This window comes from Metopolophium dirhodum, chromosome 4, assembly GCF_019925205.1.
Source record: "Metopolophium dirhodum isolate CAU chromosome 4, ASM1992520v1, whole genome shotgun sequence".
In the NCBI taxonomy this organism is placed as follows: Eukaryota; Metazoa; Arthropoda; class Insecta; order Hemiptera; family Aphididae; genus Metopolophium; species Metopolophium dirhodum.
The window spans coordinates 36,007,275-36,034,258 of record NC_083563.1 but is presented as its reverse complement, the minus strand read 5'-3'; the positions used below and the strand labels follow the sequence as shown (position 1 = coordinate 36,034,258).

General features: G+C 29.7%; 3 protein-coding genes across 4 annotated transcripts; 1 reads left to right on the top strand and 2 right to left on the bottom strand.

Moving 5' to 3' along the window:
- The first annotated feature begins 925 nt into the window (after positions 1 to 925).
- LOC132943847 (protein argonaute-2) lies at positions 926 to 25,236 on the top strand. Of its 2 annotated transcripts, XM_061012971.1 has the most exons (22): positions 926 to 1,477; positions 4,893 to 4,999; positions 10,838 to 10,945; positions 11,037 to 11,317; positions 11,384 to 11,515; positions 11,607 to 11,781; positions 11,838 to 12,060; positions 12,121 to 12,268; positions 12,697 to 12,954; positions 13,094 to 13,248; positions 13,383 to 13,453; positions 13,519 to 13,632; positions 13,723 to 13,889; positions 13,950 to 14,134; positions 14,198 to 14,294; positions 17,259 to 17,365; positions 17,427 to 17,556; positions 17,638 to 17,837; positions 18,538 to 21,174; positions 22,048 to 22,170; positions 23,054 to 23,589; positions 24,818 to 25,236. In XM_061012971.1, the coding sequence occupies exons 2-19, from the start codon at positions 4,912 to 4,914 to the stop codon at positions 18,644 to 18,646; spliced, it is 2,748 nt and encodes a 915-aa protein (XP_060868954.1). In that variant the 5' UTR covers positions 926 to 1,477; positions 4,893 to 4,911; the 3' UTR covers positions 18,647 to 21,174; positions 22,048 to 22,170; positions 23,054 to 23,589; positions 24,818 to 25,236. The 2 variants fall into 2 exon arrangements, with proteins under 2 accessions (XP_060868954.1, XP_060868955.1); XM_061012972.1 differs by lacking the exons at positions 926 to 1,477; positions 4,893 to 4,999 and adding an exon at positions 6,061 to 6,375.
- LOC132943849 (uncharacterized) lies at positions 4,186 to 4,474 on the bottom strand. Its single transcript, XM_061012974.1, has one exon. It carries the CDS (start codon positions 4,472 to 4,474, stop codon positions 4,292 to 4,294), a length of 183 nt encoding a protein of 60 aa, XP_060868957.1. The 3' UTR covers positions 4,186 to 4,291.
- Positions 4,327 to 5,876, bottom strand: LOC132943848 (large ribosomal subunit protein mL53). Its single transcript, XM_061012973.1, has 3 exons — positions 5,595 to 5,876; positions 4,696 to 4,808; positions 4,327 to 4,631 (listed from the first exon to the last, which is right to left on the bottom strand). The coding sequence occupies exons 1-3, from the start codon at positions 5,738 to 5,740 to the stop codon at positions 4,477 to 4,479; spliced, it is 414 nt and encodes a 137-aa protein (XP_060868956.1). The 5' UTR covers positions 5,741 to 5,876; the 3' UTR covers positions 4,327 to 4,476.
- Positions 25,237 to 26,984: the final 1,748 nt, after the last annotated feature.

The window sequence follows — 26,984 nt, the reverse complement described above, 5'->3', positions numbered from 1 at the left end:
CGATCAAGTCCCCATGACACACGAGAGATATATTTCAACACTATCGTGCATTGCATATAGTATATACTGTATATAATACACAGCATAACTTTTTCAAATTTATGAAATGTGAAACATTTAAAATTGTTCTTTAATAGGACTTGCAGGCTGCAGTAATGCACTATTACTTCAATTCAATAATTATAAAAATTAAAATATTATTCAATATCGATTGTATTAAAAATGTAAATTAAATTAATAACATTTTAAAATAAACGTTGCCCCCCTTGAAAATTGTATTCAAATACGCCACTTGAAGACGACTGCCAGGCGAGCGCGCGTGTGTGAACGCGTCGCCGAGGAGGCCTGTGCGCCGTGCGGGTCGACGTGCGCCTACTGCCTACCACACGCATTCTAGCCGCCGTCACAGCAGATGTCGGCAGGTATACGGGAGATTCGTGAACGATTTGGCTTCCCAAAAGACAAAAAAAATTTACCCGAAACCCGATACTGTTTAGCGCGATACAATTCTTCGATTAACGTTTTTAACATCGATCCAACCGAAGGATTTTTTCTTGGTAAATCTACATCATAATATTATTCACATTATCATCATACATAATATTTTCATTTCGGCCGCCGCCAGCCAACCCTCTGCGCGTCATAACACGTCGTCCCCTCGAGGCTTCGGCGGCCGACCCTGACAAAGGCCGCCAGAGTGGTACGCGCGGTCGCTTATCGATTATCATCCCCACCCGACGACCTGGCCACCGTTCTTTTGACGGTCATTCGAAGGGATGGTTGCGCGAAAACCGGCGGCATCGTCGCCGTTAGCGCAGCGGCGGTGACTGCGGAGGAGCGATGCTGTCGCTGGTGGTGGTGGTGGTGACGGTGGCGGTGCAACTACGTCGGTCTGACGCGGTGGCGGTGGATACATGCACAGACAGTGCTGCGCGGGCGCGCGCGTGTTGTTGTTGTTGTTATTATTATTGTAGTCGTCGTCGAAGCCGCCGCGCCGTTCCCCGTTGTACTCGTTGTAGTAGCCGACAGCCGTCGAACAGTACCAGCGGGTGTTCGAGGTCCGTTCGATCGTGTTCGCGTCGAGTGAATTCGACGGTCCGATCATCGCGTTCTTGCGAGAAAATCCGTATCGGTCATTTCGAAAGAGTTGTAATCAGTATATTAATGAACGTTCTGTGCACCGCGTACCTCTATACGTAACGATAATAATAAAAAAATATAACGTTGTCCATTGCCCTTCGTCCGATGTAATGCCACAATGGGACTGACTGGACGGAGGAAAAAAAATCATAACAATAACAATATTATATCGTACGCCGTCGACGAAAACGTTGCGCACGCGAGACCTTGACCTTGAGACTTCGGTTCAGTAGACCAGTGTCGCCGCCGTCCGGTGTGCGTGCGTAGAGGTGGTTGTGCCTCTACGTTCTTGTTTTGCTGCACGGCGCCCGGTGTACCATCGAAAGAAGATAAAAAGGTAGGTCGGAGGGAATAGGGAGAGACAGAGAGAGAGAGTGAGTGAGTTAGACACAGAGTACCTAACCCCGTTGAAAACAACACCCCCCGAGTAGAAGGCTCAGATGATGATTGGTGACTGAAGGCAGTCTCGGCTGTGTCTTTGTCGCGAACGAAACGCTGCGTTGGTGAGTGGATTTCTTTTAGGCATTATTATTATTATTATAATTTCCTGTCCGCGTCTCGTCTGAAAATCGTACCTATTTTCGCACTACAAACCCAACGATGAAGTTTAATGGTATTCGTAGTGTCTCATCTCACTCAGCGTAAAACTGGAAAGAAAGCAGCATAAAACGGTCCGTCGCTGTCTAATTCAAAGGGTACACGGGTTTGTTTTTTCATCCCGTCCTAAGTGTAGGTTTTCTAACACAATCTTCGACGTCGGAGCAACCAGCCGGTTGCAATACCATGTAACATATTATTATTATTAATATTTGTATTACGCCAGGCGCTAAAGCCGCTCGTCATCGACGATGGTATAAAAAAAATACCGTCCTACGATAATAATTTCGGTGTTGGCAATGATGCGGCTGGTTGTTCCTCGCTCACTAGTCACTATTCAGTAGTCAGTGTGCAACGCGTCGCCGTACCGATGTGGCGATGTAATTTCCGACAAGTGTTACATAAACTATTTATCGTCGTTCGTCGACGTCGTCGTTCTTGTTATTTGTTCACCTGAGTTACACGATTATCATAGAACAGTTTTTACTTGTTGTGTATTATACTTACCTATTGAACACCCGAGTCCAAAATGAAAATAATCGTGAAAACGTCTAGTATTGGCCGTTTATAAAGCGACAAATCGCTCAGCTTAGAAACCGTGAGCGTAATTTACCGAAAATAGTAGGTATTTTTATTTTTTTCAGTGCAATTTGATGATCCACTTCCAATAGCCCACGTACGACAAATGATTTTATTTTTATTATGATCGATTTATCAATATTCAATAGGTACTTTACAATTTTTTTTTAATGGTGAACATTAATGCCCTCAATTATCCACTTAAAGCCAGTGACAATATTTGAATCCGATTGGCCAATCATCATTAGACATTAATACATTTATACCAACCGACATAGTCATTATATAATATTGTCATACAAATATACAATGAGCACGGTGATGCATTTCACAAATTCGCCAATAGAATGACACAATTGAAATATATTCCTCGAAAACAATATTCCACAATTATTTATACAGCACTTCAAGTATAGAATTATCAGGACTCCGAATGCATACGGTATTTTAAAACAATCAAGTTCCTCGATCAAGACTGCATTGCTCAATAAATGGTTTATTACTTTGCAATATCTTGCATTTTACATTTTACATTTTCTGGATTCAAGATATGTGTACCCTCCATTTTATTTTATCGTTTATTTTTTAGGTACTAGGACAGTTTTAATGAAATTTTTCATCACATTGGTTAAAATATCTTATTCATTTGGTATCGATTCTTTTATCAAACACGTAATAAATTAAATTGACTTTGTTAATACAATACAATTGTCTAAATATGTAGGTACATAATATGTATATAATATAATGTATAGGTATTATTTTTAATAGAAACATTTTAGGTATACAAATTGAATAACATGCTAGTTATTTTGGTTTGTATTTAACTTCTTTATTCTATTTTAACTTATCAATTTCAAAAATATTCTTTAGTCTTTAGATATGACGTATTAAATTAAATATTTTCATTTAAATGGTAATTAGTGATTACTACACGTTTATTTGATTGGATAAATTATATTATCTGGCCTCTCTCACTTTGGCTTAAGATAAAGAAGCATTATAATTTAAGTATAAAGGCATAAACCATACAATAATAGGTATTTAAATAACATTTTTAAGCAGTTATCATAAAAATACAATTTTAGACATCATGTTTTCTTGTTTAAAATTGTCTGACCAATTGAATACTTTATACACAAATATTGCAACACATTAATCCTCAAGTCAAGACAAATGTTTTAAAAAGGAATAACATGAGTCTTTTTGCTCAAAAGTGCTTAAATTTATGATTTTACACCTTGAATATTAATTTACCAACTCTTAAAATTAAGTTGATATTATAAGAATATAATATTTTTTCAATAAACTTTAAGTTAAGGTCAATATATTTTGAAAATGTATTATAATATACTGCAAATAATAAAATATTTTTTACAAGTTAGATTACAAAGTGACAATTAAATACGTAATGAGCGTTGTTCTAATTTAAAAAATAATATAGCAGACAACAGCCATTCGTATAATAATAATTAAATGTTATGAGAATTTATATTGCATTAATTTATAAATATTGTTATCAATAATAAAATAAATAGGTAGGTATAAAATTATGAAATGGTTTGTTATATAACATAGTAGTTTTATAAGACTTTAATGTAGTATCAAATTCACTAAGATAATTTTTTTTAATGTATTGTAAATATATTTTACATATTTTGTAAATGCTAATAACAATTTTAGAGAGTTTTTGAATTTAAAAATTAGATTGCACAAATGTATACAAAAGTTTATCTGTTAGTGTTAATGATCAAAGGTTTTTAATTTGTAAAATAAGCATTTTGGCCAGGTTTCAAGTTTAAAAATTTAAATGAATACATTAAAAAAGCAATTCTACCTATATTAAGTTTAACAAAATATTACTGATAATTTTTAATTTCAAAATTCATTCTTTATTTAAAATTATTATAAATTACAAGATTTTTACATAATGAAATAATTTGATTTAAATTACTAATTCTAAGAATATTATTTATCACCAATCTACAGGTTGTAATTTTATAAACTTTGATAAAATGTAAACAACTATTAATGTGAATGCCACAAAACATATTACAAATAAATACCACGATTCTTCATCAAAAACATCTGAAAAAGCTGGCAATTGATTATAGAATCCATTGATAATTGTTGTAGTATAATGTTCTTTTTTGGCCATTTTTACCGTTTTCCTACTTTTTTCTTATCAGTCTTTGTCACAAGAATTTCAGTCACTTCTTCTTTAGGTGCTAAGGGAGTTATATGTTTATTGAACTGTTGAAATATTTCCAAAACAGTTAAGTTTTGGCATTTAAATAACACCGATTCACCATTCACTATAAATAAAATTATGAATAACATACTTCAATTATTTACATTATATTATATAAAATATTTTACCTAAAGAAACATCAACTGTTGATTCACTTCTATCGTTGACAACTTCGTTTCTTACCAAACACAGAGGATTTGTTTTGATTACTTTCGGTGATAGTAAATAGTACATAAAATTCCTGTAAAATAAAAATATATTTTATTATTATGTACACAGATATTTAATATTTTGTAGATTGAATTTATATTCATTTTTGTTATAGGAATAACATTTAATTAATCATGGAGGTTAACGCTGATTTTGTTGTACCTCAAGAACAGATTAATTTCAAACCAGTTTATGAAAACGTTAATGGGCATTTCAATGGATGTAAGTACTGGCAACTTTATTTTAATTATTTTTATAAATTCAGATTTTTCTTTACTATATACGCTATATATAATATAAGACTTATAATACAACTATTTAAGCAATTACTAAACTGCAACTAAATGGTAACATTTTGATATCTATTATGGTTGAAATAATGAAGGTTATTCCGTTGGTAAAATATACAAATATAAACTTTTATTAACATAATAGGTATACAGGTATACTGATTTTTTTAAATTTAACTTAATAAGACTGGTTTATGTATTACACGGTAAAAAAATTGATTAAAACACTGTTATAATTTTAGAAAAATTGTTTGGATCACATCTTGTTTATAACAAACGTACGATTTTCAAAATTTAATTTAGGTCGACTCTTGTCTTTAAACGAAGTCTAGAGTCATATAATATAACAAACAAATTTTTTATTGTGCTGTCGAATCGATGCTTATCTTGAACGTACACCCACCGCCAATATTAGTATTAGGTATATATTATTATTTTCGCCGAGACCGAAAACGGCGTTCAAACATGGCGATTCAGTGACATGAAGTTTTGTACATTACAACAGCAGAGCGGTGAAAACGATTTACCTGGCCGTGACAGCATTTTGGCTAAAAGGATCGAACTTGACCGACACTTTTTTCACAGGCTTGAGGTTCAATAATAACGTCTGTTTCCTTATCGCACTCACCAAGCCCGCCGACTTTGATTTCGAGCCGGAAAATGGCAGAGACATAGTTACCACGGCCTACGATGAGCAGCAGTCGTACGTGTTCTTTTTTTGGGAACAATAATCGATAAAATCCCTGCGGGAGCGGCTGCACAGCACGCACTCTACGCCTCTACACTCTAGTTTCTACCGCGGCGCGCACAGCGGTAACACTGACATACTTTGCGTGACGTCACGAATCACGAATACAGTCCGCCCAGGGATTGAGGTTATGGTTTCTTTCGCGCTCACATACCGCGGTAGTGGTGACCACCCGCGCGTCGGCCATTATATTTCGATTCTGCCGAGGTTGATGACGATCGAGCCGTAGCAGCGAACTGTGAAACGAAATCCAGTTGGGCAACACTGGTCGTCGGGCTTGGGTCATCTACGTGCGTGTAGTAGCGCAGTCCGTCGCGGTTTTTTTAATTTTTTTTTTCTCCGCTATCGTAATCATCCTTTCGGCGTCGACTTTTTTCCTTAATAGCGTAGTGTGTTCATTATCAGATCGTTACGATTTTCAGTTTTTTAAATTTTATTTTTATAATGATGCACACGGTCAGTTGAACCTCACCGCCAACGATGTCCGACTCGAACGCTTAAGCGTGTAAGCTCGCCGCCGCTGTCATAACCGGAACAAGCCATGTATCCCGTCGGCCAACGTGAGTACAAGGCACAACGCGCAGCGCGCGCGCACACACATACACACACACACACACGCACACGCACGATCACACTTCATATTATAGCTTTGTGTGCGGATTGATCAACAGAGCCATAGAGGCAATGACCTCCATTCCCAGAATAATATCGCGTTAACAAGACTGCTGTGGTGTCGGGGGTGTTTTGCCGTCTCCGATTTCGGATCCCGTACCGATGTCCCGCCCTTTAGTTGTTTGTAACTTTTAGAATTTTATAAGGAAAAAAAAAATGTTTGCGCTCTTATATTAATCATTTTGAAGATCTACTTGGTCTCCGGCTGCCGTCGACGCTCACGATTTTCGGCCCTTCGATGATGTCGTTTCGTTTCATTCAATTCTGCAAAAAATAACATACCTATTAATGGGTTTACGTTAAGAGCTCAGTTCCCCACCCACTCCAGTCACATTAGCCTTGTCGAAATGATGAAACATTAAGTATTGACGAACCGCTGATGATAATTGGTGAAAAATAAAAATTGAACTACCTAGATAGGTATTTTCTTGAGTGGCAGTTCTCTTGCCAGACTAGCGGTTCTTTTTATCAACTTGACATTTTATTGAATTATATTCTTTTAGAATGGATATTAATGTCCCGGGCATTAAGAGGATTCGATACTGTGATTTTCTGTTTTTGTCTAACACACCCGCGACATAGAATTTCAGACGTGTTTTATGCCAAACATTCCAATTGATATTGAAGCGATAAGAATTCTGAAAACAGTTTTGAATTCATCGTCAAGTCTACTTGAAATCTACTTTCCCACATTTTTGATATTATCCCCCAAATTTCAGAAAACGTCATATTAAAAAAGAGTATTTAAATTTTTGGAGAAGCTAAAATCAAAAAATTGTGGGAAAGTCGATTTCAATAGACGACAACAAATTCAAATCTGTTTTCAGAATTCTTATCACTTTGTTAGATCAATTGATATGTTTGGCAAAGAATCTGTCTAAAATCTTATGACGCGCGTGTGTTAGACAAAAACAGAAAATCACGGTATGGAATCCCCTTAAGAAAAATTACTTGTCACTTAATCATTTTTTTTATCGCGATAAAATTATGTATTTAGTATTTACTCTTATAGCATAACATAATACTATTATCGTTAAGGGGATTGGAAGAGATAATTTTCTGCCTGTCTAACACAGGCTCGACATTAAGGTTGGCCTACAAATTCTGATTGTCCCATCGCTCTTAACTAGTTAAAGTACCCAATAAAAAAAAACAATATTCATTATAGGCACATTAAACTAAAGTGATGCGTAAATATCGCAAAATAGCGAAATTCATGAGGCCATAACTTTAAAAACTAGGACTGACTGCCAAATTTTGACTACTCCATCAATTTCATTATAGTTAAATATATATGTCTAAAAAAATAGCATGTCCAGTAAAGTAATAAAGTTCCAAGATAGTTCCTATTAAGTAGATAGCAATAGGTAGCTGAAAGAATGTGTTATTGTTATGTATTCGTGTAATATTCAATGAATTTAAAGCAGGCCGTATAATAATTTATTTTTATCTCATAGTATAATGTTTGTGTCAGATACTGCCTCATAGACTAGGAGGAGATTAGTATAGGGGATGCTCAGAAATGATTTTAAGATGAATGTAAATATGGATAGGTAATATTTTGATATTATAGAATGTTAAAAGTAAAAATAATTTAAATAAGAATATATTATATTTGAATGTAGGTACCCATTATAAATTTGTTTTCATTAAATACAAGATATTGGGTATTTGAAATATACAATTAAAAAAGTATATTTGTTTTGAAATTAGGGAGAAAAATAATAACTATATATTCTTAAAATTCAATGACACATACTAGTACTTACTGAACTGAATATTAAGACTAGGTATACAAATATTTAAAACAAAATGTTAATATTATGATGCTTTATTATTTATTTATTATATTCATAGCAATTTAGCTGGAATTTAGTATTATAAGTTTGTACAGTTTATGTAATTGTCAAGCTACCATAGTTTATACTAAAGGCTTTAAATAAAAAAAAAAAAAGTTTGTACAGATTGCTACCATATGTAGTCATACACTCATACCTCATATATATTAAATATTATATTACGCCTATTAAATAACATTTCAAATGGGACTAAGACTTTAACTCTAAAATATCTAAAAACTTCTCTGTACGTATTACTATTGTTACATAACATTATGTAGGAATATACTTATAAAATAGTAACACTATCATATATATGATTTTACAAATTGAGGAAAGGTCCGGCAGAAACGTGGGGACATTCATCCTCCCATATTCCATTAATAAAAAGAAAATAAATTATTTATTATTAATTGTAAAACTACCTATGAAATGTATAATAGAAATACTTAATTGAAAAAAAAAATAACTGCATATCATATGGTGGATTATAATCAAACAAACCTTCCACCCACTGTAAATATGACACTAATTGAAACTAAGCTAGTAGCTTCTAAATAGTCTACTTAAATAGGTACTAACTACCTGTACTTTATCCCAAAACAAAATAATCACATTCGCACATATGAATGACTGCTTTGGGAGTGCTGAAGCAAAATTCTCGCCCCCTTTTGCTAAAAGAAGTTTTCCAAAAACCATATACAAACTTTTACGGCTTTCAAAATCGGTGACAGATCTCCCAATCATACGGATTGTTAAAGGAGATGCGCAGCATAGACACGAAAATCAGTTGGCCAGACTAATTATACTCTTTTGGATTAGAGTATCTATAGTTAAATACATTTAAAAATTAAAAGTTGAGAATTTTTGTAAATTAATATTTACCTATGCTATTTGGTTATTTTATTACACTTGTGCAAAATATTTTATGCACTGAGGTCAGGTGGCGTAACAGCGATGTGATTTTGCAAAATCTTAGTTCAATGGAACACACTATCTTACTGTATTCCTTCAAGGAACATACATCCATTAATGAACGTATCAGGAATTCAAATTTTTATTAAATAAAAGTGTCACACTTTCCTTGCTACCGGGGTAAGTGCAAAACCGGTACTTTTAATACAGTTTTATACAGACTATTCCTTGACCGGGGCAAGTGCCATAAACTAATGAAAATCTTCAAACAAATTCCATTGAAAGAATTGATTTGACAGACCATCAAAGTTTTTTTAATTTATGTTTAATATATATTAGTTTTTTAAGTTTTGATTGTTATAATGTTGACACATATTAAAAGTATAATTGTTAACTATTTACATATTTAAAAATGAATATTTGTAACTTATAAATATTTTAGTCACAAACAATGTTTATAAAATCTTTTTAACTATTTAACAAAATAAGGCATGCCTCACATTCCCCTTATGGAATTTTGCACATTGGAAGTGCATAATCGGGTAATGCTTATTTGTATCATACAATTAGTATAATTCATAAATAAAATAGTATTAATAAATATAAAATAACATTTATTTACCTAATTTTAAATTATTTTGAGCAATTTAGGTGGGTTAATTGGACCATTGAATTATCTTCAATTTAAAAAAATACGAGTAAATAACTGATTAGCTTTTCAGATAGTGATTACTGCTATGTTTGATATCCTAAAGTGTAACCAACATTATACAACATTTGATTACTATTAAACTTTGTAATCTTCTTGAAATCAACTTTAAAATTGAAAGATTGTATTTTTTATAACCCGATTAAGCACTAGCCCTGTTAGGCTCTTACTCCACCTGATCTTACCTATTTTATTTAAAAGATTTTGTCGACAAGTATTTATATCCGAGCGTAAAGATTTTTGTGTGTATGTGACTAGTTTCACTGCCCAAGTGACCGATAACCTGAATAGTTCTTTTAAAAATAATGTATTTTGGCTGTGCATTTGGGCATATTAAAATATATTGTAGGTACTTCCCTCTTTATGGTATTGACAGAAAATCGTAATTATTCATTTTTTTCAATAATGCGTTAAAGAAAAAACTGATATTTACAATATTTGAATTGATTTAGTAACTCGATTAAATACAAATTTTATTGGTAAAATTAGATTGTTTATGAAAAAATACTTGAACCTACCTATTAAGAATTTTTTTTTATTGAGGAGATATTTATCCTGTGAGAACTGTTTAATTTCTATGATATCAGTATAAGGATAAGTTAAGAGCAGAATAAGTATTTGAAATTGGAGTTAGTATCTTGATATTTTAATTTATATTAATATAACTTAAAATTATTTATTATTATAAATTATAATAAAAAGTATAGTCAAAGTACTACTAATTCTATATTTTTTTTTATTTTACTGTAATTAAATAACGTAAGTTATCGTATTTGTATACTAGTGGCTTTTATAAATATAAATATATAATATAAAGTACATAAATAAATATTACATATTTATTTTTTAATTATCTCTTAAATCATAATTTCTGAACAAATGTTTTAGCCCCTGCGCCACCTGTTGTGGCCCCAGTGCCAGTTGGTGTACCTGGAGCAATGGGCGTTCTTCAACCTCAGGCTCCTGCATTACAACCACAACTAGTTGATGTACCAGGTAAAATTTCATTATAAATTTTTTTTTTTTTTGTTAGTTTTTGTTATTTATGAACTGTTCGTCATTAAAATTCTTCGTTGTTAATCAATAGTATTCAATTGTCCACGCCGACCAAATCTGGGACGAGAAGGCAGACCAATTGTGCTTCGTGCTAATCATTTTCAAATATCAATGCCTCGTGGTTATGTACATCATTATGACATCAATATTCAACCAGATAAATGTCCTCGAAAAGTCAATCGTGAAATTATTGAAACTATGGTTCATGCGTACAGTAAACTTTTTGGTAATCTTCGACCTGTATTTGATGGTCGCAACAACTTATATACAAGAGATCCATTGCCTATTGGAAACGATCGAATGGAATTAGAAGTATGTGTTCTTTTTTAAAATTATATTAATATGACATTACATAAGTTTTATTAATTTTTATTTCAGGTTACATTGCCCGGGGAAGGTAAAGATAGAGTATTCCGTGTTAATATTAAATGGTTAGCTCAAGTATCATTATTTGCTTTGGAAGAAGCATTAGAAGGCCGCACAAGACAGATACCATATGATGCTATTCTGGTTAGTTCATCTTATTCTAATTACTTTTAATTAATAATTAATGATTTATTGTTTGTTATTTATGTTAATATCCAATTTTTTTTTAATGTAGGCTTTAGATGTAGTCATGCGACATCTTCCATCAATGACTTACACTCCAGTGGGTCGCTCATTTTTTTCTTCACCTGAAGGGTACTATCATCCATTAGGTGGTGGTAGAGAAGTTTGGTTTGGTTTTCACCAGTCAGTCCGGCCATCTCAATGGAAAATGATGCTTAATATTGATGGTAATTTATTGAAATAAAATTTGCTTATCTTCATTTACATCTTTTTTTTCTTTTAGTGTCAGCAACAGCTTTTTACAAAGCACAACCCGTTATAGAATTCATGTGTGAAGTGTTGGATATTAGAGATATTGGTGAACAACGAAAACCATTAACAGATTCACAAAGAGTTAAATTTACAAAAGAAATTAAAGGTCTTAAAATAGAGATTACACATTGTGGAGCAATGCGAAGGAAGTATAGAGTTTGTAATGTTACAAGAAGACCAGCTCAAATGCAATCGTAAGCAATTAATTTCAAAGTTTATTTATATTGTCATACATTCTTTGAAACAATTTTTAGTTTTCCACTGCAATTGGAAAATGGTCAGACAGTAGAATGCACAGTTGCTAAATATTTCTTAGACAAATATAAGATGAAATTACGTTATCCACATTTACCATGTCTTCAAGTTGGACAGGAACATAAACATACATATCTTCCTTTGGAGGTTTGTTTATTTGGATGATAAGTATATTTTTAATACAACGTAACAGTATTTAATTACCATTCACGTATAATTCAGCTACCAATTAAAATGTTGTGATCTGCTTTACCATTTTTTTTAAACTTAATATAGTTTAACATGCACCTACTATTGGGTTAATTGCTCCGAGTATAAATAATCTATCAATAACTATACAATTAATTAAATTCATTATTGAACTCTACATACATTGATACAACTAATTAATTTAATTTAAGTCTTATTTTAATTGTTATAATATGTCTGATAAAACAATTGTTATATCTTAAATAACTTATGTAATTTAACAGGTACATATACAATCACAGTTTATGATAGGTGTAGTGTGACCTAATGTAGATCTGAGTTTTGTCAGTACCAAGTGTAGTAACCATTGTAAACTTTTTTATTAGGTCTGTAACATAGTTGCGGGTCAGCGGTGTATTAAAAAATTAACCGACATGCAAACGTCAACCATGATAAAGGCAACTGCAAGAAGTGCTCCTGATCGTGAACGAGAGATTAATTCCTTAGTTCGTCGAGCTGATTTTAATAATGATTCATATGTACAAGAATTTGGTCTTACCATATCAAACAGTATGATGGAAGTGCGTGGTCGTGTTTTACCACCACCAAAATTACAATACGGTGGACGAACTCTACCAAATCAGGTATAACAATATGTCCAGATTTTTATCCACTGTATATATAATATATATTGTTATGATTACAATTTTAAGAAGAATCCGCCCCTAAAAAAATATTTGTTAAATGGTACTTGTTTATTTTTATAAATTATGTTAATTATAGGGAGGATTAAATGTCCAACAAACTAAACAACAAGCATTACCAAATCAAGGGGTTTGGGATATGAGAGGCAAACAGTTCTTTACAGGTGTCGAAATTCGTAATTGGGCAATAGCTTGTTTTGCACCACAGAGAACTGTGCGTGAGGATGCGTTAAGGTAAATAAAAGTAATTTAATAATTATTAGAATGGGAGAATTAAATTATTCAACAATGTGTGTTTTGTTTAGAAGTCTCAAAAATTCATTGTAATTTTGATTATTAGTATGTACTATATACTATTTATTTTATAGAAATTTCACAACACAACTCCAAAAGATAAGCAGTGATGCTGGCATGCCAATAGTTGGTCAACCATGTTTTTGTGAGTACAAAATTTAAAATATACAACAAATTTTATTTTATTGGACTAAGCTTCTTTTTTAACAGGTAAATATGCTACAGGACCTGACCAAGTTGAACCTATGTTCCGCTATTTAAAATCAACATTCACTGGATTACAACTTGTAGTTGTTGTTTTACCAGGGAAAACTCCAGTATATGGTATTGTCATTTTTATTTTTTTAAGAATTTTTAATGTTTCTAATTGATTCAAATGTAAAAATAATGTGTCTTATTAATTTTTATTATTAGCTGAAGTCAAAAGAGTTGGAGACACTGTTCTAGGAATGGCTACACAATGTGTTCAAGCAAAAAATGTTAATAAAACTTCACCTCAAACATTGTCCAATTTATGTTTAAAGATCAATGTGAAATTGGGTGGTATCAATAGCATTCTTGTACCTAGCATCAGACCTAAAGTACATAAACTTATATAAAAACCACTGGCTTATTATTAATAATTAAATAATATTCTCTAGGTATTCAATGAACCAGTGATATTTTTGGGTGCAGATGTAACTCACCCACCTGCAGGTGACAATAAAAAACCATCCATTGCAGCAGTAGTAGGATCTATGGATGCACATCCCAGTCGTTATGCTGCAACTGTACGTGTCCAACAACACAGACAAGAAATTATTCAAGAACTTAGTTCTATGGTCAGGTATGTAGCATATTAAACTTTCTCTAATATATTCATATTGTTAATTATCATATTTATTTTTAGGGAACTCTTAATCATGTTCTACAAGAGCACTGGAGGTTATAAACCTCATAGAATTATATTATATCGTGATGGAGTATCGGAAGGACAGTTTCCTCATGTATGTTTAGTCTTTTATGTATATAAAAAACACTATACTCTGTTCAAGTTAAGAAACGTAATCGGCGGCGACCAGTTTTCATGGACGCAGTCAGGCAACACCCGTTAGTCCCCTACCCAGTTAATTATCTATATACCTGCCATGCAGTAATGTCATACCATTCCCTGCGCACAAGTCAGCCGCCGACTACGTTTCTTAACTTAAACAGAGCATAGAGTTGCTTTTTTATTTATTTTTTAACATGGTGTTAAGCTTGTTGTTTAATATTATATTTTAGTTTCATGTTTTAAAACTACTAGTATCTGTAGTAATTAAGTATACTCAAGTACTCAAGACATTTTTGAAATTTCAATGCAAAATAACATACTTTTGTTCACCAAAATAATTGTAATACCATGAAACTTCTATTTAACAACATTTTCTTTTTACCGAAATATTTTTGAAAACCAAATTTATTCAATTCCATTAAACAAAATTCTCTATGGTATGAATTTTTTTTATGTTCCATGAGACTTAGTAAAATGATGTTACACAGATATTTGTTGTCCATCTTACAAGTGCGTAACATAGCAGATGACGTTTAGCTCCGTTAGCTTAAAAATTGTAGTGAATTGACCTATAATTAAACTTGATGGTAAGAACATTATCTGTGTATGTATGTGGGTTTTTACGATAACTCGGGTTTTAAGTGAGTTATAAGCATTTTTAATTTATGCTATATTATATACGCATAACTTGTTAAAAAATTTAACTTTTGTAAAAAACCCACATATAATCTGTTTAATATTCTTACCTTCAAGTTTCATAATAGGTCGATTCACTCTAATTTTTTAATTAATGGTACTTAACATCATTTGCTGAGCATAAATTTTCTATGTTACACAACGATTAGACAGAAGCAACAAATGACTGTGTAGCGTCCTCTTAATGTGGAGGTTTCACTGTATTTGTATGTATATTAAAGTATAATAAGCAATTTAATTAATAAACCGTATAGGTAAAAAAATATTAAGAGGATGTCAGCACAATATTTGTTATCTCTCAAACCCCCATGTGCAACACGATAAATGTGTAAAATTGTTTTTTTTTTTATGATTTTTTGGTTATCTTACAAGTAAAATCATTCATTACAACAATTATATAGAAGAATATTTTTGAGAGTTTGACATATCAGTTTTAAATTGCTTTTAGATTAATTTATGTCATACCCTCAAGAATGTTACTCTTTATGGTATTTCTAAGATTACTCAAAAATATAAAAATTTGCATTTTGTCTATGTTTTGCGTGGACAAAGGGACAAGACAAACGGGAGTGGTAAATTGGGTCATAAATGACCTTTTTTCGGTTAATTGAGTCCCAAAAATAAAGTAGGGAGTTGAGTCCTAGAAAAAAAAGGTTAGTCCGTTCATCCCATATTTTAAAGTCAAATTTTTTAATTATGGTATAAATTATCAAATAAAATTCATTTTCATTATTTCATTGAAATTACTCTATATGTATTTTTAATAATAATTATGTTCTCAGTATAAACTTAAAATGATACAGATTGGACAAACTCAAATCTGATTATCATATTAAGGGGACCAGCGCCAGTTTTTCAAACTTTTCGTAATTCTATAAAATTCAAAAATTAAATTTTATATTTTAGTTGCCATCTTAATTGTACTTTTCCTCTAATCTACTCCGATACCTATTTAGGGGGAGGGGGTTGATAGGGTGTATTGGAAAATATTGGGAAATTTCTTCATGGGAATAATTCACAGGCCTTGTAAAATTTTTGGATTTTGATAATTATTATTTTTTTATCTGAAAAATAAAAGACTTACAGTCCGCATCAATCTCCCATTTTTTATTATATTTCAAATAATGGAATAATATAATTTGTAAAAAATTATGCTTAAAATTATATTATTTATTGAAGACATTATAAAGTTTGAAATTAAAATATTGAAAAATGGAGTTCGATGTGGCCTGTAGAATATTACCTTCTATAAGTAAAAAAAAAAATTATTGATTCTACACAGCAGGATTGTTCCTGTAGAGCGTACAAAATTACATTGGCACTGGGCGCCTTAAAAGTGTATTAAATCATAGACACAAATCGTAAGGGTGCTGAACCCCTCCCCCCTCACTCACATTAATGTTAAAAATGTTAGCTCCCCAGAAATTATAATGGATTTGCTCCTTAAGTGTTGTTCGTTATTGAGCATACTTTTTTTTTGTTTGGAGTTTCTTAATTTTATTTGCATCTGACTACTTCTAATAACTTGTTAACAATGTTAAAGAATTAGGATTTGGGCTATAAAAGATATAATCCACAACTATTTATTGTATTCTTGGTTGTAGCTGCAAGTTCAGACTAAATAATCCGAAAATAACTGTATAATATGCTTGTCATATATCATTAAATCCTCTACAAAACATTTTCCAACTTCTTCAGGCGGCAAACCACAAACAAATATTTTTAAATATTACTTTTTTCCGAGTTTAAACTTTTCTATGAGTTGACTAATCTAAGAGCTTGAATCTTTTTCTTCCAATTTTGTCCTAAATGTCTAAATGGGAACTGCATCCTTTTATATAAGTTTTAGGCCTAACAAGCTTTGCACCCATCCATATGTTTAGCATTATCAAAATCTATAAACACTACATCAAGAGAAAATGTTTATTGAATTTGGTTTTTAAATTTCTTAAATAGGCTTAATCAAAGTTATGACAATGTAGTATCTTATTTTTGGAGGCAAATGTCTATAGCCTGGTAGGTAAGTGGGTTTCTAGCCAAGACCCAACTTACCTAGGTTAAATCCAAACAGTGTACTGACATCATCCTCTTAACAGATAATAATCATTAATCACATTAAATAAATATAATTTTTTTTGTATTATTATTTGTTTTTAAATATTGCATAGCCTATTTATTTTTTTGTGTGTTTTCTTATATTAACTATTTTCTATTGACACAGGTCTTACAACATGAACTTACAGCTATTCGAGAGGCATGTATAAAGTTGGAAGGTGATTACAAACCAGGAATCACTTTTATTATTGTTCAAAAACGTCATCATACCAGGTTTGCTTTTTTTAGTATTTCAAGTCTTATATTTTTAATAAATTATTTCATTTTGTTTTAGATTGTTCTGCGCTGATAAAAAGGAACAATCGGGAAAATCTGGAAATATTCCAGCTGGTACAACCGTTGATGTTGGAATAACACATCCTACAGAATTTGATTTTTACTTATGTAGTCATCAAGGAATTCAGGTAATAATTAGTAATTAGTAATAGTAAACTTTTACTTTTATAATATATATATCATGTTTTATAATTTAAAAATGTTAACAGGGAACAAGTCGACCAAGTCATTATCATGTTCTATGGGATGACAACCATTTCGAGTCCGATGAATTGCAATGCTTAACATACCAATTGTGTCACACTTATGTCAGATGTACACGTTCTGTATCTATACCTGCACCGGCCTATTATGCTCACTTAGTTGCATTTAGGGCTAGATATCACTTAGTCGAAAAAGAACATGACAGGTAACATTATTGAATTTACTTATTTTATATTAATATGTTTGTTGAGTTCCTCTGGATTCATTTTTTTTTCAATTACTAGTTCCAAAATTATTTCAATCTGGTTGGGATTAAGGGAATGAATTGAATGTACCTATTGGTTTTACAATGATGTATGTTTCTTTTTGTTATAATTCATTATTTAATAGCTGTAAATACTTGGAATTTTCACCAAATAATTATTCTAAAACAAAATATACTATTAGTGTAGCTTTTCAAGGTATAATTAAAAATCCAAAAATATTTAAAACTTAAACTCTGGATCTCAAATAAAATGATTTATTAGATATTCCCATGCATGTTACCATCTCTGAATAGAATATGACTAGCTTTTGCTTATCGTATACATTGATGTGTAACCTGTAGCTGTGTATTATAAAGATCCAGTAGTTGTACTCTTAAAAAAGAGAAACTTGCTCCATTTACCAATGTAATTAATCTACCAAATTTGAATTCAATGATAAATCAGTGTGTGTACAAAAAATGATTCTAGCAGTAACTGTCATCCCAGTACTTTTCAAAATGATAGGTAAAAATTAAACACTTGAAAATTGTGGTCCGGATGAGGAGGGGAATTAAAATACTTTTTTTGTGCATTAAATATCAATTAGATACAATACAATGTTTTATGAATTATTTGTAAAAAAGACTTATTGTTTTTCAGTGGTGAAGGATCACATCAATCTGGCTGTAGTGAAGATAGAACACCAGGCGCAATGGCGCGAGCTATCACAGTACATGCCGATACAAAGAAAGTTATGTACTTTGCTTAAAATACCAAAATTGAAAAAAGAGATTGCTGCGCAACATATAAAATTAATATTAGGCATAAATTATAATACGACCTACCTTGCCAATCATTGCCTTTACATGTAACTTTAGACCAAAATAATTATTATTTTTTTGACCACTGACAATTAATTTTAAGTATTCATTGTCTTATTATTATTATTTTTTTTTTTTTACGTTTTGAATTCCCATCTATATTTTAGACATTTTCCAAAGTTCAATTTTGTTGTTGCTAGTATTTGTTTTGTTACCTATTTTTCTTTCTTTTTATTTCTAATCAAAATTAGACGTCACTTGAATGCTTCCAGTATCTTTATTATGCGAAAATTCTAGTCTAACCGGTGTATCGAAGGAAATGTTTTTGAATAGCAACAGCAGTAATGAAAAATGCATTCCTCTTTTAAAATATATAATTATTGTATAATAAATTTATCATATTATTGTTAAGTGTGTATTATAGTCATAATTAGTAATTGTTTGTATTCCAATCTTCCTGCCAACTTAATCTCTACTTATCTGATTTTATTTCTTCGATTCTCGAGCTTAAATAATTTTAATTGTGATTAACTTTAATTGTATTTAGTTTTTCCGGTTGGTTAACTCCCATTTCTTGTTGACGTAGACTTTTGTTAAATGTGGTCCTCAATTAAACTGGAAATGTGGTACCAGTCATTGCTTAATATCTCAATAGTCTTAATTTATACACTTCAATGAGTTTTGTTGTTGGCTGTTGTTTAATTACCTCTAACAATTTTGCAAAATACTTCTATTGTGATTAATGATTAAAATTATATTTTATTTTTTTATTATACATATTGGTATTATACCTGAAGTATATAATTTTGTCTTATTAAAATACAAAAACTTTTTCTTTTGGGGTTAAGTTGTAACAAACACTAATTGTACCTGATACTTAAGAATATTATATATCTTAATGTTAGCAGATAAGATTTCAATTCAAAATGTTTTTAGGTTAACTTGATCAAATTTTAAGGGGACAAAATTTATTTCCCTCAAAATTATTTTTTAATATTTATTACTTAGGTAAATAAACCAAATTTATACACTTAATATTTAATACCTTAAACTGTAATATATATATTATTTTTTTTGATTACCATAGTATTATATTAATCAAACAATGCATATTTTTCTTAAATGTGCATTTGATTGGTACCACAATAATGCTAACCCTCCGATTATACAATTTGAGTATTAAATCAATTAAATTTAAAAATATTTATATATATACATTTACCTAATAAGAATAATAATAATAATAATGATAATGATAATGATAATGATAATAATATAATAATAATAATAATAATTATTATTACTGTTTTATACAATATATTATATAAATTTAATCTTAGTTAGAAATTTAAATTTGGTTAATATTTAGTTGTCCGGTATTAAAAAAGTGTATAGGTATACTCTTATTTTAAGTATACTTTTTATGCCTTTTAAACTGCTGGTGTAAGTATATTTAATATTAATAGGAAAAATAAAATGGGATAACGTTTATCATACCCATTTATTATACATTACGCTTATATTCTGTTAGTTTTTTTTTTTTTTTTCAATAAAATGATGGATCTATAACTTTTTTGCAAATCATAATTATACGAGGTATTTGTATTATAAATTATAATAATATATATTTTAACATTGTAGTGTAAATTTTGTTTTAAGTAATTTGATTTAAAAAAAATATTGTTCTTAAGATTATAATATATGCATCAAAAACATACAATTTACTTTGCCCTTAATTAATATCTGTGTATCTATCTGATAATTCTTCATTTACAATGTGGTTTAAAGGATTCAATAATATGCATAATTTTAAAATTATTCTGTATGAAAATAGGTATTATAAATGGTAATAATTGTATATACACATATATTATATATGTATATAAATATAATAATAAACATGATATTTATTACCTTTTGGTGTGCAATTGGCAGATATATAATATATTCAAACTTTGTACAAGTTTTATTCAATCTTCTAAACATTTTGGTAAAGCATTGTGTAACACCCAAATGTATCTTAAAATAAATGTTCACTTTTCTAATTTTAATCTTATTTTTAAATTGATAATATTACAGATGGAAAATATTGGGTTGGTTCATTTAATCTTATTTTTTTGTTATATGATTTGAGTATGAGTTACCAAATGTTAATCCGTACCAAATTAATCTATGAAGAAAAACGGTGTTTATGAAATATTGAATCAAATAAGAATATTAAAAGTTCTACTGAAAAAATAGATAAGTAATTACTAATTTCTAAAAATACCGTCTTGTAACTTGTAGTATAATAATATTATTTTCCAGAATAATAAACAAAATATAATTTAAATATTTCATGTTTTTCTGGTTTTCTCAATTTTAGGAGTCACGTGCTTTACATTTTTGTGCATTACAAGAGTTGGATGTTTCTAAAAAAAAAAAGTGCAGGAAGAACGTTTTGAGGTACTTTAAAACATAGGAAAGTAATTATTAGGTGAGTCAATATTACCTCATAACAGTCCATCCAATAATTTATTACTTGTGTACATTCACGCTCCTCCAAGGAAACCAAATCAAGTTTCGAAGTAACAGGTTCATACGGGATATTCAATTTAAAACTTACAACCTCAAGAATTTCTGTTGCACTTATACAAATTAAACCTTGAAAAAACATTTGTTTATTCATTGGTTTGCCTCTGGCTTTTACTATAGATAGTATTATTTTAAATATTCATTCAAATTAATGCAATAATTATAGTTACCTACTTTGTATGTTCAAATAATTAGGTGGGTAACAATTAAACATTTGATGAATCATTAGAAATCACCTTAAATTTGTTTTAGTGGGCCAAAATATTGGTCACTTAAATTAATACATTTTTATACAACAATGACTTATGATTATAATTATAATATATTAATATTTACTTATGAGTTATGAACATATAATTCCCTTTATTATAGTAGGTGTCTACTATTATTACGATTGTTATGTTTAAAACAGTGTAAAATCCAAGTGAATATTGTGTTTTTTTTGTTTATATTATTAAAAACTAATAATAATAGATATCCTTCAAAAAAAAGTTAAGTAATTATATCTATTACCATCCTTCATTTTAATTTTTTTTTTTTAATTTGACCTATTGAATAAATTACCTAATTAAAAATGTTTTTAGTTAATAGTTAATATATTCTTAATATAATGTCCACATAAAACATCCATTCAGAAAATATTTAAAATAAGTAATAAATAAACAGTGAAACATATACTATACGGCATATAAGTAAATTACATATTATAGGTAATTCTAAATATACTGCTTAAAACACAAACAATTTATTTTATTTAAATCATTGTTTTAAAAAGGTGGGCTAGTGGGTGTTGCTCTGCTGTACAGTAGGATACAAGTGGGTCACTGTAATGGATGGTGTTACTACTGTTACATTTGAATTCAATGATATAACATAAAGACGATTCTGAGCGAATACGGTAAGTCTGCCTATGATATTACTATAAAAAAGGTTAGGTTAGGTTATAAGTATATTTGATGATATAGTTGTGAATAAAGTGATTTATATAAAACCTATTTCCGTGGAACCTTGTTTTAACTTAATCCTTAGCTTTAAAAGTTGAACATTTTATAAATGTTTAACTACAAAATAATTATTTAATCTTAAGTTTGATAAATTTTGTCAAAATTCAAACTTTAAAAGATTATAAAAAAAAAATTGTGCCTGTATTTTTAATATTTTTCAACTGGAATTGTAACATAATATCAGGAGCCTTGCATTAAATTTTTAAGCTTTTTTACCCAACAAATAAAGTGTTATTTACATTCATAGAAAAAAAGTCTAATAAAATTGGAAACTGAAAAAAGTTCAAAACAAATGTAAATATTTTGAAAGTTTTATCGTGTACAGAAAAAGATAATATAAACAACCAGTGAACATTTCATGTATCTACGGCCATTTGTTGTAGAGTTACACTTTATAAAAATCGATTTAGACGAAAACCGATTTTGCGTCTAAGTTCCCGTTTTTCCTTAATTTTTGTGTTGTTTTTCCTGGCGCTTTTGAAAACTATTGGGACATTTTAAATGTTGACCTCCCGAATGCACCAACTAGATTCACTCCAGTTTCCCATCGAACAAGATACTGTTAAAGAAAATGAAAGCAGTTTTTATTAATTACCTAACTAAATAATTTGCACATTTTCGTGAATTTTACGTATTTTGTCAATATTTGAACTATAAATGCTTATAAAAAAAATGATGACTGGATTTTTAATATTTTTCATCCGTCTTTGAAACAATATATTAGGAGCCTTCTATTAAATTTTAGCCCAACAAGTAAAATTTTATTTATATTTTTAGAATAAATTACCATACATGGTTAAAAATCAAGAAAGTAATTAGTAATAAAAGAATTGGAAACTGAAAATGTCCGTAAACAGCTCAAAATAAGTCAAAATATTTTGAAAATGTTATATGGTGTATAGTATATAAAATGCTAATAGAAACATTCAGTCAAAATTTCATATATCTACTGTAATTTGTTTTAGAGATACCATACCACAGTCCACACTCCACAGGGCACACTGCACAGATATACAAGTTACTCAACGGATCATTATTTATTTATTTATTTTTGATGCCCATTGCCCTGTGTTATCCTCGATTACGGCCTGCGAGAAGCGCAGCTAGCGCCCAAGCGGAAATTAATGCAGTTAAGCAATGTATATTTTCCATAGATAATTTAATCTTATATTATCTATGATATTTTCATGATGGATATATTTTTATCATAGAGTAAAAATTAATCATGACAAATTTGTTAACAACAGTACTATTTATTGATGACAATCGTTGACAATAGCAGACTGTGATCCGTACAATCAGCTATTATTCTGGTAACTACTATCTATAGCTATTGTCCACGTCCCATTGTCCTATTTCCAAGATAGTCGATATCTATTATCTATTTATCTAATAATTATTACAAAATACAAATTGAAATTTCCAAGCTGAGAACTTAAAAAAATTACCATTTATTTATATTTTATTATTGAACTTATGATTTTTATTTATCTGGGATTTGTGTTGAGTGTTGTAACTTGTAGAGTCTGATCGTTAATGAGGGTTTATTATATTTTTCAATTTTCACTACCTACCAATAACTTTAAATGAACCAATTAAAAATTATTTTTAAAGGTAAGATCACTAAGATCTCAATTGTTTTTAATTCCAAATTACATATTCCATTATTGTACCTAATTTGTTATTTATGTTCATATAATGTGTATATTAATTAGAATTCAATTTATTGATACAAAAATTTAGATTTTTGTATGAAACATCAAACAATTTAGATTTAAATTATCTTCAATATAGGTATATATTATTTATCCATAATGTAAACAAATGTATGTTGATTTTTTTTAATTTACATTGATATTAAGTAGATAATATATAATATTATGATTTTTAATTCCCAAAATGCATGTCATGATATCTGTTAATGTCATTCCGACAACTCTTCTCTAATCTAACATTTTTTGTTGCTCTTCTGCTGTAGGCTTGTAACTCCTTTTGGGGTTTGAGCTATATCTGAACATTTCTGTTTTAAGAATTGCGAATATCCTGATTATCTTGTGTATTATGATCAATGGTACTTATTACTTGTGTAACTATCTGAATGTCTGATTCCTTTATACTACCTTTTCCTTTTGTACACAAAAGTGTACCATCAATTTTATTTGCATACTAGTCTGACTGTTCGATTGATTAATGATTATTGGTACCTACTTGCTAACGAGGATCCATCCTTCCTTATTAGTAATTGATATTTAGTCTTTGCTTCTATTGCTGAAACATGTGTTATATTAAACAGTTATCTCTAAATCTCTTATTACTTTGGCAATCAACTCATCATATTCCCATACTAAATTAAATAAATTAACAATATAATTAATCATAAACCAAAATATGATAAATATTTTGGTAATTTTGATAATTGAAGTTAATTTATTCTATTATTAATTAGAAGATAATTTAGTTCATAAATAGTATCAAATATTTAATTTTTTTTTTGTAATTTACATTAATTCAGGTGTACGGGCTATTTTAATTTTGTTTCAGGTATTTTCATTGATGTCAAAAAGTTTTCAAAAATTAATCTGTTAAATTAAAAAAATTGCATGTATAATTAAAATGCAGGAAATTGAAGATGAAGTACAAAACAAAAGAACTCATGCCATAACGGATAACAGATATGTGTTTGATTTTGAACAAGTCAATTGGAACAACAGACAAACACACCATAAAAGTAGTATGACACAAAATGCGTTAAACCAAATTGAGAATGAACGAGAAAATATAGAAAAAGATTTAAAGTTATTACAAGCTATTCAAAATGAGAGATCAAGGCTGCAAAATTTAATGATTTCATTTTTAGAGATGAGAAATGAACTGGAAGAAAAACTTGAGGGTTCATCAAGTCTTTAAAAAATTGTCCATTTGACTTATAATATATAATCTAATAAATTGTGAATGTGAAAGTTGTGGTTTTTGATCCGTTATGTAAATATTTACATTCTTCGTGTGTCTTTTTTCCATTTCCTCATGTCTTTTCTTAACAATAATAGTAATAATAATAGTTGTTTATTCAAATGAATAAAAATATGCAGATTCCCAATAGTACAGGTATTAGATAAGTTGTTACAATAAATTAATATATATGACATATGTATAACATTTCTTCTTTTTTCTTTTTGGGTTTATTGGACCTTTAGACCATCCCGTCTCACTAACAAGCTTCCATTTTCTTTGTCCAGTGCTACATTTCCCCAATTGGAATAACTTACCATCTGTTCTACATCCTATTTTATGACATCTTCCTACCGCTTATTTCGTCTTTCCAACGGTCTTTTTCCCTACAGGATTCTGTTCTATCACTGCACGTAGCAGCGGATTTTGGTTCCTCCTAGTATTGCCAGCCTATTGTAGTCTTCATCTTGTATAACATTAAAATTCTTAATATTTATAAGCTAGAATTTATACCAGATAGATTATAAAAGTCAAATATTATGTATTGGTAATTACTAATTAAGTATATTTCATGAATTGTGATTTGTGACTAATAAAGAAAAGAAGTAATCAATATCAGGAGCAAATTTATAAGAGGCATCAAACTCGTTATTGAACACGCTTCCAGCCGATTTGTAGACACGATAAATATAATCATTCGATGAACAAACATGTACTTTCACTAATTATAATCATCGTAGTACCTCCGCTGGGAGGCCTTCACAGTCTGTCTAATCTGCCTTTTTATTTTTATTTATTTTAACTTATAAACCATCAATTGTTCTTATTATTCTTTTTTTGTAACAAATTGAATAAAAAAAAAAAATTTTAATCAAAATTTCATATCTCTAAATAGCTCAATATGAGTCAAATTGTCCTATATAAAATGTACCTATTTACAGTAATTTTTTTAAGAGTTACATCAAAATTGATTTGTATAGAAACTCCCGGTTTTCCTTATTTTTTTTTTGTTTGTCCAGGTGGTTTTGAAAACTACTGATAATTTTAAATTTTGACCTCAATGCACCAACTAGATTCACCACCGAAAAAGATACCGAAGTTGAGAATTGAATTAGTATATCTACTACTTATTGTGACAGACATAAAAATAAAAAACACATATCATTTTAAATCAATACATTCATTGGCACGCTCAGAATCTAAAAATGTAAAATAGAAAATGTATAGCTTATTTTGAAGAGATGCTTATTTAGAAATACTGGTTATAGTAGTAAATTCTAATGTTGTAAAGTTGCTTCACCTTCCCTCATTATAATATTTTATAGTATTTCTACAGACTAAATGAAATATTATATTTTCATATAGTCTGTGGTTTTACCATGAGAATTTATTGTTATCGAGTTACTACTTATTAACTATTAAAAACTAAATTACCTGTCTACCTTGTAAATTAAAAGTATCTTATTTATAGAAATTATTGGATGATAATATTATAGTAATAAACATGGAAGGTAATGTAGCGTTACACAAAACCAAATTTTAATGTGGTGCATATTTTAATTTAAAATTTTATTTTTTTAATTTAAAATTTTAAAATTTTATTTCTTCAAATAAAAAATATGTATTTCATGAATATTTTTGTTGCAGCCAATGAGTGACGTAATTTGATCACGTTTGTGTTTAAGAGGATTATTGGTAAACTTATCTCCCCCTTCCAAAAAATGTTGGTATATATAATAAGCACATCTCAGTACAATCA